At 40.4% G+C, this 14,828-nt stretch overlaps 1 protein-coding gene across 1 annotated transcript; it reads left to right on the forward strand.

The window, feature by feature from the left end:
- The first annotated feature begins 2,959 nt into the window (after positions 1 to 2,959).
- LOC147223588 (carboxypeptidase Z-like) lies at positions 2,960 to 13,766 on the forward strand. Its single transcript, XM_086166463.1, has 11 exons — positions 2,960 to 3,287; positions 3,663 to 3,695; positions 4,744 to 5,118; positions 7,768 to 7,992; positions 10,054 to 10,283; positions 10,587 to 10,757; positions 10,908 to 11,066; positions 11,741 to 11,870; positions 12,043 to 12,182; positions 12,788 to 12,887; positions 13,192 to 13,766. The coding sequence occupies exons 1-11, from the start codon at positions 3,188 to 3,190 to the stop codon at positions 13,545 to 13,547; spliced, it is 2,019 nt and encodes a 672-aa protein (XP_086022589.1). The 5' UTR covers positions 2,960 to 3,187; the 3' UTR covers positions 13,548 to 13,766.
- The last annotated feature ends 1,062 nt before the right edge of the window (positions 13,767 to 14,828 follow it).

Here is a 14,828-nt window from a genome sequence, read left to right on the forward strand (position 1 = left end):
TTATTAATAGAGACAATTTAGTTAAAAGAGAAAATTCTTTCTAACTCCCAGGGACTTTTTAAGGGAATGGGGATGGCAAACATCGCAGAAATTAAGGAATTGATTCAGGAAGCGGTTGAAGGTAGATATCTAAAAAAAGAGGTCCAAACAGAATGTTATGAATAAAGTGATTGATGAGGTTATTTTCAACAGATGGAGGAGATATGATTCAAACCACTCCTGTAATGAGATTGTTATAAAATAGAGACAAAGTGACACCTTTGCATCTACCACCTTTCCTGTTCAACTCTGTATTTGCTGGATTTGGACAAAACCTCAGTGTAAAGATGATATGGTGTGATTTCACATTCGATTCTAGTCCCAGCCCTCCTCTCTACAGGTTGCTTGGTAACCTGAGCTGATGACAAACCTCCGATTAGGTTCTTGTAATAATTCAAATACAATTGGATATGATTAAACACCACCATTGATATATTTAATAGAAGTGCTTGTGGGTAGATTTTTCCATCTGTGTGCAGTCTGGGTTTTTTCTGGGTTTGTTCTTAGCGTTTACAGTCCAAGCAAAGGAAAACCTGTCTTGTCCGTAGCTTTTTTTAAAAAACTGCACCGATAGATGAGTGGTATGAATCACCCCACTCAAAAAGAAAACAACAAAATATATCTTCCCTAAACTGCAAACCAGCTCAAGCAGTGCGGGTAGCTGCTGCTCTGGCTTCAGATGAAACCGTCAGACTGCATGTAATGAAATATTGCAGGGAGAGAAAGAAAAGGAGGTTTTGTCTTTCAGGCAACCTGTCAGCTGGACCTTGAAACTGGGACAAGTAAATCATTTTCACAAACATGCTCTTCATCAACAAGTCGTCTGTTGTAGAAAAAGCCCTGAATGAAAAATGTGATTTTTTTAGTGAATTTGGAGGGTTTTTTTCTTATACTCCCATTAGCCTGACAGTATAAAATTATTTCCATCACTTCTTTTGAAAAACACCAAAAGGGGACATGAGGTTGTTTTTTTCCTCTCAATTGCAAAGATGCTTGAAGAGAAAACATTCCATCTTTTAAACACTTTTTCCTGACTGTTGGAACCATAATGGTCAAGCTGATGGGACATTGGGTTCACACTAAGAACACATCTTGTCAAAAGAAGGATATTAGAGAATATTTTGCAAATTCCTTGTAAAGCATAGGTATATGCTTCCATGCATAAGATGATAAAAACAAACAAACAAACAAACAAACAAACAAATAAATAAATAAACAAATAAATAAATCTATACTGTATAAATGAATACAAATGGGGGCGCCATGGTAAAGGAGGTAGAGCAATCGTCTTTGGAACTGAACATTTCTGATTCAATTCCCGGCTCCTCCTAGTGTGTCGAAGTGTTGTTGAGCAAGACACTGAACCCCTAACTGCTCCCCTGGTGCTGGCTGATGGCAGCCTACTCCTCATGGTTCATCCATGATGGGTTAATTGCAGAGAATGAATTTCCCGATGGGGATTAATTATTATAATAGAATATGTATGACAGGAACATGATACAGTTCCCCTGTCTCTTGGGAATTTTGTGTATTTTGATTTTAACTGTCTAAAGCACACGGATTTACACACTTACAAACATAGTACACTAACTGGATTGTACAAATCCAAGATGGACAAGTTTTTGTTTCATCTTATGAGATGCTGAAGCAACTCACTTGTGCCTAATATTAAATCTACTTACTTAATTCAATGCCATATTCATCATCACAAAGGCAAATACTGTAGTGAGAAAAATTTTGTTTTTGAATCATCGTATAGGTGTTTTTATCATCATATTTGAGGAAATTAAGTCCCTTTGTGTGTTATTTTGATTGAGTGTGCTTCACTGTACCCCGGTGATGTATGAGCAGACTGCGATGTCGGAAGTGTAATGTTGATACGCGAAGCCTCCAGGTCACAAACCCTGAGAGTAGACTTCAGAGCGAAATAATAAAAAATGTGGCTCAAAGACAGGAATACAAAAAAACTGCATAATTCATACGCTATAAAATCCAAAATGTGGGAGTAGACTTCGACACTGTAGGAGTATTTATTCAACTGTTTCTGTGTTTGTGTACTGTCGAAATACAAAGATGGACTATTTTAAATTTTTTTGCAGAAATGTAAATGTCTTTTATTCTAGTCCATCCATTCTGCTCTGGTCATACACTTCCATCAGCCTAGGATCTCCACCTGACCTTTACAAATGCCGCCCCTCTGTGCAGGTGTCTTTCAGAATTGAACCCAGGATGTGATAACCATCAATTAAACAATCTGTTCCCAATCAGGCTCAGCGATATTTAATCACTGATTAAAAAGACCTTTTTTCAAACTATTAAATCCATCTATAATAAATGACTGCTGATTTGCACAATCACACTGATTGCCCATTCAGCTTCAATTCAGTGCAACAAAAAAGGAAAAATAATAAATGCTTAAAAAAAAACAAAAAAACATCATCCTTCACTCGGTAGATTAATATGATCGTTTATTCCTTCCCACCACTTTGCACCGCCCCTGGGGTCGCCCTGGCTCCCAGACACTCGGCACAGCGGTGCTCACAGGGGTCCTTCGCCCGCCTGCCCGCCCGCCTGCCTGATGAATAATTATGCCCCCATTATGCTAATTCGGTTCATTTCAGCTTAAGGAAAAGAAGACCTTATTATCAATTGAACCAGTAATATACACGCTTACTTCGAAAAGGTTGCCACAGCCAAGTATTTACGTATTTGAATACTTTCGTCTTCAAGAAAAAAAATAACCAGGACTGCTAATTGAGGCTAAATAAAGTTAAATGGCTAAACATATATTGCTACTTGTACATGAAAGGAAAATGAAGCGTCTCCTTCGTGAGTTGGACTTTAATTTTTTAATCCCCGGTGATAATTTCGTCCACTTTTTTTTAGTTTTTCACATTTTTTTGATGACTCCTACTGTTTATTGTTTATATTTAAACGTGTGAGCGGGTTTGTAAAATGTGTCGTAATGTACGAATTGACCCCACATCACCTCGAAACCGTTTCCTCTGTAATTCGATATTTGACCGTAATACGTCTAGTAGAGTCGCATTCAGGGGAAACTTCTGCGAAGTCAGGAAACTCACACTTACTTTGAAACACACACACACATACACACACCCTGGTCTGGAGTGAGAGGTGCCACATCGTTATGGAATTTAAACAACGGAAAACATGCATCTTCCTGTTTATCCTTTTGCAGTTAATTGTTGTTTCCTTTTCATCTCCACGGTGTGACCCGGGATTCCGAGGTAAGACTCGGTTTTATTTGATCCGTTTCACGGTGGAACCGGGACCTGCCCCGAAATTAGACTTCATTAAAAATATTTCCTAGAATCTAGAATCTGCCCTAGAAATGCATATTTGCAACTTTTAATTTTGGAGAAGAGAAGAAAATGTGATCATGAAAAGTATTTATATTGTAATAGTGGCATACAGAGCTATACTATTCAGAGCATTTTTATTTCAGCAATCTTGTCAAAATTGTTGCATTTTTTTCTGTCTGTTCTGACATTTAATAGGTGCTTCTGCAAGGTCTGAGTCGATTCTTTTCAGTAGGCCACAGTGAGACATCTGTAGAAACCCTTCTGCCATCTAGTGTTAACACACACTTCAATGTTTTCCAGGACACTGCAGGCCAATAACAGTGGAAGAAAAACGTAAGTATCCCTTGGAGGCTTTGTGAGGAAGAGGGGCGTCATGCCTGACCTGTTTGCCATCCAGGTCTCCTTCATGTTGTTGCAGCTGATTACCTCTCTGAGCTGTTTATCGCGGTAGCACTTGTGAACAGCACAAATCAGGGTTTTTTTGTGTCTGTAAGGACAGAAGATCGGACTCCGAGGCAAACCTACACGATTCAAGATTTTTACTGTCACTCCAGTTGTGTAACCACTGCATTTAACATGTGGGCTGGCAAGAAAGCTCTTCACAGACGAGATAGGATCAGATATAAGATGTGTAAAAGATATAATATAAGGTATCAACGTCACATCCTCATCTATCATAGGTGTTTGGAAAAATGCTAATTTATCTTCTAAGAGAAAAGATGTCTGTCCAAGGTGGCTGAGTTGGACAATAACGATTATCTTTTGATTCTCGGTGGATTTTAATGAGTATGATTTTAACAACAAAAGGGACCAGATCATAAGTCACACTTTGCAAATTCCTAATGGAATCCGGCCCCCAAAGCCATAAAACCATCATGTGTATTTTTAGATGATCAATGGCAGCATGAATTATTTAAATTCTAATTTCCAGAGATAATAGAAGCATTTGGGACTAGATGATGGAAGAGAGCGCAGCGAGGCTGGACAGATGGAGATGCATGTCTCCATCCTATTTAATGAGAAAGATAAAGTTATGATTAATGCTGGCTGTTGTTCAGCGCAGGCCTGGATTAACATGGTGTGATGCCACACTCAAAGACCCCCCTCACCCCACACCTCCGCCCACCACCAAAGCCACCGCTTTGCATGTAAAACCCAACTTTTCCTTTGGATATAAGGAATCTATATGAATATGGGAAGGCTCTCATAGCTGCAATGTTCAGTCGCCTTGATGTCACACTGAAAATATATTTACAGTTTTTCCAATGTTTTCATTTATCTAATTTCTGACGTTCCCTACTTGTTTTCCATTTCTTAAAACTATGTTATTAGTTTAATGTTTAATTTGTTATTTTTTCATTATTTTCCTCCTTTTTTTCAGCCAAATGTAAAGATGTGGTTCTGTCATACTGTGAAGACATGCCTTATGTTCAGACCATGTTCCCAAACCTCGTCGGCCACAAGACCCGAGACGAGGTTGAGAGCGGTGCTGAGTATCTCCTCATCAGTGTGATTGAATCCCTGCTCGGCGGAGAGTGTAACCCAGACATCCGTATGCTCGGCTGCTCCGTGCTGGCCCCGCGCTGCGAGAATAGCAAAGTGCTGAAGCCCTGCCGCTCTACCTGCGAGGCAGTGCAGAAAAGATGCAGCCACGCTTTCGAGGCGATACAGATGGCGTGGCCCTATTTCCTTGACTGTGACCGTTTCTTCGTTGGTGAACAAGAAGGCTGCTATGACCCCCTGGATGGCCTCAGAGGTGAGAACAGTTTCCTCAACAATTAATTAGTGACTCGGTATTACAGAGTAGCAATAAGTTTAGTATCAGTGTGCATTTCCCTCGAACATGTTTTTTCTGCAGGCATCTGGTCTGCATGCACAGCCGTGGCTCACCTCAAAATAAAGCCCATCTGGAACGCCTTTTCCCCACATAAACCCTCACTTAGGCTCAGTCCTGTGGCTGTTTTCATATGCTTTTATTAGTCGCCTGTTTTTGTTAACAGCACATTAATGTGGTATAGACAAGCAGACATTGTCAGTGTTTACAGAATGCGGTGGAATACTTTTCTGAAGACAAAAGAAAGATGTGCTGCTGGCCCTCACAAGTGCATTTGTATGGCAGCCATGTGAAAGTATGAGTAGCAGGCAGGAGGAACTCATTTGAGCATTTAGTCATATCATTTCAGCCATTGCCTAATGGAAGATGTTAACATTGTCGCATACCACTTTCAGTAAACTGAAGAAATGAGGCACATACATTGGTTTATGCTGACTGATTGTATGAAAGTCTTTTTTTTTTTTTTGCTTTTTTTTTCCCCCACCAAGTGCAATTCTGTTCAGATGTCTGGCAGCACGTTTATAATGACTCCCATATTTGTATTCATTTCAAACATTTCATATCCTGTTTTGATATCATGTGAACTACAGTCACGTCTTAAAGCGACAAAAGAGCTTAAAAAGAAAAAACACACGCACATCCGCTACCCAAGTTAGAGATGGGTGCTGGATCAAAAAACTCACCTGAGTAGAGTTTGAAAACATCCTTACACCAAAAGTGGTCCAAAAAGAAAGAGGATTTATTTTACATATAACACACACAAATAAGAATTATTCCCGCATGATTGTGCATATGTGAAAAAAGTATCGGTTTCTTGGGTCGGCTCTTGACAAATTGTGAAGGTAACGTTATAATGTTAATATGACATGATATATCTAAAAATAGGCGCATGCAAAAAAAAGGAGGCAATCAATCACATGATCATTCGCTTTAAAAAGGGCGCTTCAGTAACAATCTCGGGGGCTTTATGTCACTCAAGGCAAACAGGTCCCAGGTGAGGGACCAGACAAAGTGTGGCTCAGAAGACCCTCATGAGGGACACAATCATTTGACCCAGTTTTTCTTTGCTTGGACATGGAGCCAGGCCTGAGGGCGGGGGGCTTGGTTGCGACCACCTGGTGATCGGGCCTTCACCCTCAAGGGCTCGGGCAGGCACAGCTCAAAGAAACGGCATGGGTCCCTCTTCCCCTGGGCTCACCACTCACAGGAAGGGGCCAAGGGGGTTGGGCACAGTGTGAGCTGGGCAGTAACCAGAGTGGGGCACGTTGGCAGTCAGATCCTTGGCTGAAGAAGCTGGCTCTTTGAACATGTAATGTCACCTCTCTGGTGGGGAAGGGGCCCGAGCTAGTGCACGAGGCACTAGCCTCACCTCTGTCACTCTCTAGTGAGAGAGGTGGGTCTGACTATATCTAATCGGACTTACCTCGACGCATGGCGTGGGGTCTGGAACCAGGGCTCTCAAGAGGGGCTGGACTCCTTTTTTTTTAAATTTTTTCTTTTATTCTGGAGTTGCCCCCAGTTCGAAGCCGAGTGTGAAGCGACTGGGATGAGGAATAGGACCTCCAAATCCATGGTGCTGAACCGGAAACGGGTGGAATGCCCACTCTGGGCCGGGGAAGAGGTCCTGCCCCAAGTGGAGGAGTTCAAGTATCTTGGGGCCTTGTTCACAAGTGAGGGAAGGATGGAGCGGGAGATCGACAAGTGGATTGGTGCGGCGTCTGCAGCGATGCGGACTCTTTCCCTGTCTGCCATGGGGAAGAGGGAGCTGAGCCAAAGACGAAGATTGTGTCTCCAGGCTTGCCTGGGAGCGCCTTGGGGTTCCCCCCAGAGGAACTATCATGATTTGTTAAAGACGGAAAACTGAGGGTCAAAAATCAGACTGTTTTAAATCACAAATGAACATTTTATTTTAAATTTTCACTACTTACCTTTGCCTGAAGGATATTGCTATTTTGGTTGAAAGAACATGCCTCAGCTAAATGCATTTATGAAAGTATAACTTGAATTATAATTATAACTGTGACTTCTTGAATATTGCAATCTCAATAACAGTTGGATGACTCTGTAGAGTCTCGTGTGGATATGTGCATTCTGATCGATCAGAGAAGTGTCTCCCTAAGGTGGTTGTGATAATAGAGAATCGATCCTCTGAGGTAGCTAAGGCAAGGGTTACCTGAAGCTCTTTGGAAAGGAGATTCTGATTTCAGGGAAATCGTCTTCTCTTGGGTACCTGATTGCAGTAGGATAAATGTGTTGCTTTTGTGTTTTGGGGCTATTAATGGTATCTGTTCTGGTGACAAAATAAGTGTGAGGACAAAAATAATAGCAGACCTCAGATTGTTTGGAAATCTAATCTGCACTTTTGCTTCATGAGGCATCGGCTGTTATATTGGATTTCACACTCCCTATCTAATATCTATAAAGAGCCTGTGTGTGCGGCCTGGCAGCTGCACAAGATTAAAAGAGTTGAGGGAGATGTAGAGCAAAGCTATAGAGCAAATTTAGAATACTGCCAGTCAATACTGAGACTTGTACTACTAGTATTTTTTTTTTTTTTTTTCATTTTTACAGCTGATCAAGATGAAGAAATGCTAGATTTCATGGAAAACCCTCCAGAAGAGCCTGTCTCTAAACTGCAGTTCACTTACCACACAAATGCTCAGCTGGTCAGCATCTTGAAGGGAACGGAGGAGCGATGCTATGAAATCGCAAAAACCTACAGCATCGGCCCCAGCTTGGAGGGCAGGGAACTACTGGTGATCGAGTTCTCGAGTAACCCTGGGCAGCATGAATTGCGTAAGTAAAGCTTGCCAAAGTATGTGTATTACATCATATCTGAAAAAAACCCTTAGCTTTTTTTTTAGGATTTTTGAGACTAGAAACTTAAAGCTCAAAAATGTATTAGTTCAAAAAAATCAAAATTTTATCAGGTTGAAATTGATGAATATTAGTGAGTAATTATTCTGGTACTGGTGCTACTTAAATCTTTGTGAGTTTCATCTTGTAGAGCTACAGTGAAGAGTTTAAGTGTTTGATACACCCCTGATTTTCCAGCTTTTCGAGCTTTTCCCACTTGGAAAGCATGTAGAGGTCTGTAATTTTTATTATAGGTTCTCTTCAACTGTAAGTGACGGAATCTAAAACAAAAATCCAGACAAACACATTGTATGATTTTTAAGTAATTCATTTTCATTTTATTGCATGACATAAGTATTTGATCACCTACCAACCAGTAAGAATTGTTGCTCTCACAGATCTATTAGTTATTCTTTAAGAAGCCCTCCTGTTCTCCACTCATTACCTGCATTAACTGCACCAGTTTGAATTTTTTACCTGTATAACAGCCACCCGTCCACACATACAATCAAACTCCATACCCCACAATAGCCAAGACCAGAGAGTTGTGTAAGGACATCAGGGATTCTTCTCACCAAGCAGCTTGGTGAGAAGGCAACAACTGTTGGCACAATTATTGGAAAATTGAAGAAGTTCAAGATGGCGATCAAACGCCCTCAGTCTGGGGCCCCATGCAAGATCTCACCTCGTTCAGCCCAGAACTACATGGCTGAACCTGGTCAACGACCTGAAGAGAGCTTGGACCACAGTCTCAAAAAAAACATTAGTCACACACTACGCTGTCATGGATTAAAATCCTGCAGTGCATGCAAGGTCCCCCTGCTCAAGCCAGCATATGTCCAGGCCTATCTGAAGCTTGCCAATGACCATCTGGATGATCCAGAAGAAGAATGGAAGAAGGTCATGTGATCTGACGATTCAAAAATAGAACTTTTTGGTCTAAAATCCACTCGCCGTGTTTGGAGAAAGAAGGATGAGTACAACTCGAAGAGCACAATCTCAGATACGAAGCATGGAGGTGGAAACATCATTCTTTGGGGATGCTTTTCTGCAAAGGGGACAGGATGATTGCACCGTATTGAGGGGAGGATGGATGGGTCCATGTATCGCAAGATCTTGGCCAACAACCTCCTTCCCTCAGTAAGATCCTCGAAGACGGGTCGTTGCTGGGTCTTCCAGCATGACATTGACCCGAAACACACAGTCAGGGCAACTAAGGAGGGGCTCCTTAAGAAGCATCTCAAGGTCCTGGAGTGGCCGAGCTAGTCTCCAGACCTGAAGCCAAAGAAAATCTTTGGAGAGAGCTCAGAGTCCATATTGTCCTGCGTCTGCCCTGAAATCTGAAGGATCTGGAGAAGATCTATATGGAGGAGTGGACTAAAATCTCAGTATGGTCAAGAACTACAGGAAATGTCCGATCTTTGTATTTGCCAACAAAGGTTTCCTTATTAAATATTAAGTTCTGTTTTTGTGATGTATCGAAGACTTATGTCATGCAATCGTCGTCTTCTTCACCTTTTGGCTTTTCCCTTCAGGGGTTGCTACAGCAAATCAACCTTCTCCATCTAACCCTATTCTCTGTATCCTTCTCTCACACCAACTACCTTCATTTCCTTATGTCATGCAATAAAAAGCAAATGAATTACTTAAAAGTCATACAATGCGTTTGTCTTGATTTTTGTTTTAGATTCCGTCACTTACAGTTGAAGAGTACCTATGATAGAAATTACAGACCTCTATATGCTTTGCTAGTGGGAAAAGCTGAAAAATCAGCAGTGTATCAAATACTTGTTCTCCACAGTGCATGATTTTTATAATCTCAGAGAATGTCCAACTTGCAAAAGCATGATTTCATTCCCACATCATCTGAGTTTCCCCACTTATGTCAGTGCTGCGCAGGTAATTTTTTAAAATATAATTAAATGTTTTGCTATATTATGTAATTGTAGAATCCTTATCACCACTAACAAATTTAAAACCTTTGAGCATGTTGTTCTGCAGTGGAGCCAGAGATGAAGTACATTGGTAACATGCATGGAAATGAAGTGATGGGCCGCCAGCTCCTCATCTACCTGGCCCAGTACCTGTGCTCTGAGTATCTTGCCGGGAACCAACGCATTCAGAAGCTCATCAACACAACCCGCATACACATCCTGCCCTCCATGAACCCCGACGGGTATGAGCTCGCTGTCACTGGTCTGCAGGACAGCGGCTACAGCGATGATGATGAGGTCAGTTCTGCTCTCAAACATACGCGCACGCACATTGCGCTAATTTAACCAACCCATCTGCTATTGTAATCACCGTGTCTTTTGTGAATGTTTCGGAAATACCGGAGTTTTCAATTACTTTTATAATCCAGCACATGTGCTGCGAGCAGTGCTTGCTCTGAAACATAAAGAGGAAAAAAATAATTTGACCAAAAGCCTTGTAGTCAAGTTAAAATGTATTTTTGCAGTGAATCTGTGATAGAAGGAAGTTTATTTTTTCATTTCGCTTGAATTGACTGAAACATATACAAATGTCTGTGTCAGGCTTCTGTGGGTCAGCAATATGGCTCTGGGAACATCGGACGAAACAATGCGCAGAATATCAACCTAAACAGAAACTTTCCAGATTTGACGTCAGTCGTTTATAGCCGGCGTAGACACAAGGGTTACCGTACCGACCACATCCCAATCCCAGACTTTTACTGGTTTGGTAAGGTACAGTATGAATCCTTATCCATACATGTCATATGTTAACTCACATGTTTTGGTATATCAGGCATTATTTTTGTTTTTGCTATTTTAAATGGATTCATTTTGATCGATTTGAATTTTATGGCTGGATTAAGTTTTAATGCTGCAATTCAGATTGCACCAGAGACGTATGCCGTCATGAAGTGGCTCCGCTCCGTCCCGTTTGTGCTCTCTGCAAACTTCCAAGGGGGAGATCTAGTGGTTTCATACCCGTACGATCTCTCCAAACACCTGACAGAACGCAACATGTTCTCCCCGACACCAGATGATCAGGTGAGCAGGGCCAGGGTTCGCCACTCAAGTCACTTTACCAATAAAACCCCATTAATGGCATCCGTTTTCAATACAAAACAGTTGAATATCATGTCGAAATTCTAGTCATATACATATATCACACACTTTTGGTATAATGTGCAAATCATTTTGTTGACGTCGTTATTGACTTTTCTTCTGAAATGTCAAAGTTATGTTAGCTGCATAATTTTGAAAACATAATTTAATGAACAACAGGAAGAGTTAAAAATAATGGTACTAAATAATAAATACATTTTATATTTAATATTATTCGTATATATGTTAATATACATATATAAATTAAAGTTTATCATAACGATTATAATAATAAAATGGCTACCACATCCATAGTACCTGTAATTTTTAATAAAGAATATAATAACATGAAACATAAATCTAAATCATACTCAAAAATAACAAACAATCATAATTAAAGAATATACTGAAGTTAATCTATTATCTTCTAGCCTAATGCTCATAAAGCAGTTTCTCTATTTTACTTCAAGTGGTTTACACGGTTTTGTAAAAAAAAAAAAAACATTGGAGGAACACAACATTCCTGTGAATCAAATCAGAAGAAATTAAACCCTGATTACAACTTTTGTACTAAGAGTTGGATTGACCCATTTAACACAGAGGTTTTTATCTTCCAGGTTTTTAAGCTTCTCGCTGGAATCTATGCAGACACTCATGAGAGCATGGCCACTGGCAGCTCACCGTGTGGATCTTCTCGAGCTCAGAGAGGAATCATCAATGGTGCTCAGTTGTCCAGCTCTGCTGGAGGTACAGTATATCCCATTGAATGGGGGTTTTCCCAACTGTTGTTAGGCTGGCAGTTTTTGGTCCTTAGCAGGAAATATCCTATCCGGCCACTAGAGAGTGCTGCTGGATAACATTCAAAGTAAGAGAAGCATTTTTTTTTTAAACATTTTTTTTATTTGTTGTTTTCTGCCAGGGATGCAAGACTTCAATTATCTTCACACCAACTGTTTTGAGTTGACGGTTCAGCTGGGCTGTGATAAATTCCCCCCTGAAGAAGAACTATTTCTTTACTGGCATGAAAACCAAGAGGCTTTGATCACCTTCATGGAAGCAGTAAGATTGCCTGACTTTGCCCAATGTTGTTATTTTTTAATGGTACTTGGTAATTCGCCGCTAACTTTCCTATGAGTGCCAGCCAATTTCATTGTAATTTTCTGGTCTTTTTTTTTCTCAATTCCAGCAAATTTTCTTCCAAATTTTAGGCTGTCCTATATTTAGTCATTTGTAAGTATTTCTAGTTTCCAGCTGGTGAGCATCAGTGATCTGACATGACATATGCAATATTATAAAAAAAAGTTATATTCCACCCCTTTGGCTCATTTTTCATCCATGCAATTAAAGTCTGTTAGCATGGGTTCGTTTACATTTATGTTCAAACTATGACTTATATAAGATATCTAGAACCACATTTCTGATCATTTCATAACCGGTGAGAAGTAACTATATCTCAGTCTTATCTGGCCACTAATATTGTCATTTGGTATCAGCATGTCCTTGATGACATATCTAATAAATTTGTAATAAACATGCTCTGAACTGGATGTTCTAAGGGCTAGTTATGTTTAGGTTAAAGGATTTAAGTAAACTCAGGTTGACTCTTGAAATCCCAAGTAACTTTTCATCACCAATTCTCAGCCCCGTGCATCTCTGTTACGCAGGTCCATCGTGGAATCAAGGGCGTGGTGAAAGACGAGGCAGGAAATGTAATAAAAGGTGCAAGGATATCAGTCAGTGGGATAAGGCACGACGTAACCTCAGGTAATCTTCATCAACTGCTACAGATATGCACTGTTTTCCACAAACAAATGTTTGTTTTAGATGTGTGACATTATGCTGATTTTTGACTCAATTTGAGAAATCTAATCCCATCCAGAAAGATGTACTATGATTTCATTTAGTTGAAAAAGGAAATCAAAGGTGATAAATACTTTTCCATAATGCGGTTTGTAAAGTTAATGTAGTACATAATTCATCCAATTGCCTGTGAGTGTTTTATAGTAAGCAAAACATTCCAGTGGGTCATTACAAAGTAATAAAAATCCAACCATCCCTTCTTGTGTAGCTGAAAATGGAGACTATTGGCGCCTTCTCACCCCTGGCATCCACATTGTGTCGGCCTGGGCCCCCGGTTACAACCGAAGCCGGAAGAAAATTCACCTGCCACAAAGAATGGAAACAGCCGGACGAGTGGACTTTGTGTTAAAGAGAGCCGCTGACGACTCTGACACGCAGGCGGAGGAAGACGCCATCATATCCGAGATCAGCTATGAACGCTTTGACCCCTTCCACCAGTACGAGCGCTACACCTCCATGAATACTGTGATACAAATGAGTGAGCCAAGAGTAGAGAAGCCCTGGTGGTGGAACTACTTTGTCCGTCCAGGTGAGCCCGCCCCAACCTGGCTGTTGAAGATGTGAGGCTCCTCTTCAAGAAAGCGCCGCTTTTTTATTAATTTTCACCGCAGTGAAATGTAAAAGTCGGATGACCGGTCATTACATTTTTTGCTTTGTTCATTGAGCCATAAACCCATAATCCGTTCACAGTAAGAGCACACTAATGTTTTATCTACAAGGCTTTGTCTCCCAAACTGTTGCAATTCATACTATAATTAAATAAAATGTTCCGAGGCGTCATAATTACATGTATGAAGAATTCATTAATGCTTTTTACCATTCCCTTGAACCGCTCACTTATTTTTTTTTCCTCATCACATTTTGAAAAGTAATGAAAAGGGTCAGCCACTAGAGAGCAGGCTGGGTAAACGTCTGAAACGGGTTCCTGCTGGTGGTTATTTATAGCAGACAGAGTGCATTATTGGTGAAATGAGAAGAAATCTAACTGCTGATGAGTAATCTGGAAATAATTACTCCTCCCGCCCTCCTCAAAATAATGATGAATACAATATTAAGAGTGTTGTAATAGGTTACAATTGGACATACATCAAACTCAGTGTGCCACGCAGGGTGAAAGTTGAATCAGACTTGATGACCTAAACGAGACAAAGTAGTAAATCATTCCTCCTAAACCTTTTCATAGAAAAACACCAACTGAAAGCCTCATCAATGAGGAGTGACTTTCCCATCCATCCTCCATTCCTATCATTTTCAGGCTCTCATGAGATAAAAAAAGAAAAGCAGCCTTTTTCCATATATAATGTCGCCCTATTAATGTCCAATGACTTCTTGGCTGTGACTTGTGAATCCTTTGTGGGGGCTGGAATTCTATTTTTGGAATGGCTGCTCTAAACTACAAAAGCAGGAAATATCACAGCGATTCCAATGATTTATTTTGACCACGTGAATCCGGGGGCTGTCACTAAAACTACAGGGAGCATTAAAAATTCAAGCCGCTGAAAAACAAATGGTGTCATCCAAATATTTGACACCAACTTTCAGTATGAATCAGTTATTCTTGAAAAAGAAATCTATGTTGAATTCATTCATACACTAAGCCAACTTCTCAATTTCACGTGATGGGACGTTTCAAATTATATTTCAGTGAATATTTTACATAGCTAGTCGAAGCACACAGGTCAAAGCTTGAAATTCCGAATTAAACCCAATTTCTTTACATTATAACTGTGTAGCGCAGCATGGCCTGGATGTGCCACTAAACCAATCAGTGACTTAGAATCCTGATGCTGAATTATTGAACTGTAATATCAAGTCAGTTGGATACATGACTTTAAGGTTAACTGG

The sequence above is a fragment of the Fistularia commersonii genome, chromosome 19 (assembly GCF_037954325.1).
Source record: "Fistularia commersonii isolate RoL2024-O1a breed Wild chromosome 19, RoL_Fcom_v1.0, whole genome shotgun sequence".
Classification (NCBI taxonomy): domain Eukaryota; kingdom Metazoa; phylum Chordata; class Actinopteri; order Syngnathiformes; family Fistulariidae; genus Fistularia; species Fistularia commersonii.

Bases quoted from the DNA above. Each gene is read 5' to 3' on its own strand.
- LOC147223588 (XM_086166463.1), top strand. From the start codon at position 3,188: ATGGAATTTAAACAACGGAAAACATGCATCTTCCTGTTTATCCTTTTG. The intron at 5,119-7,767 runs GTGAGAACAGTT...TCATTTTTACAG, and splicing joins CCCCCTGGATGGCCTCAGAG to CTGATCAAGATGAAGAAATG. The intron at 10,758-10,907 runs GTACAGTATGAA...GCTGCAATTCAG, and splicing joins ACTTTTACTGGTTTGGTAAG to ATTGCACCAGAGACGTATGC.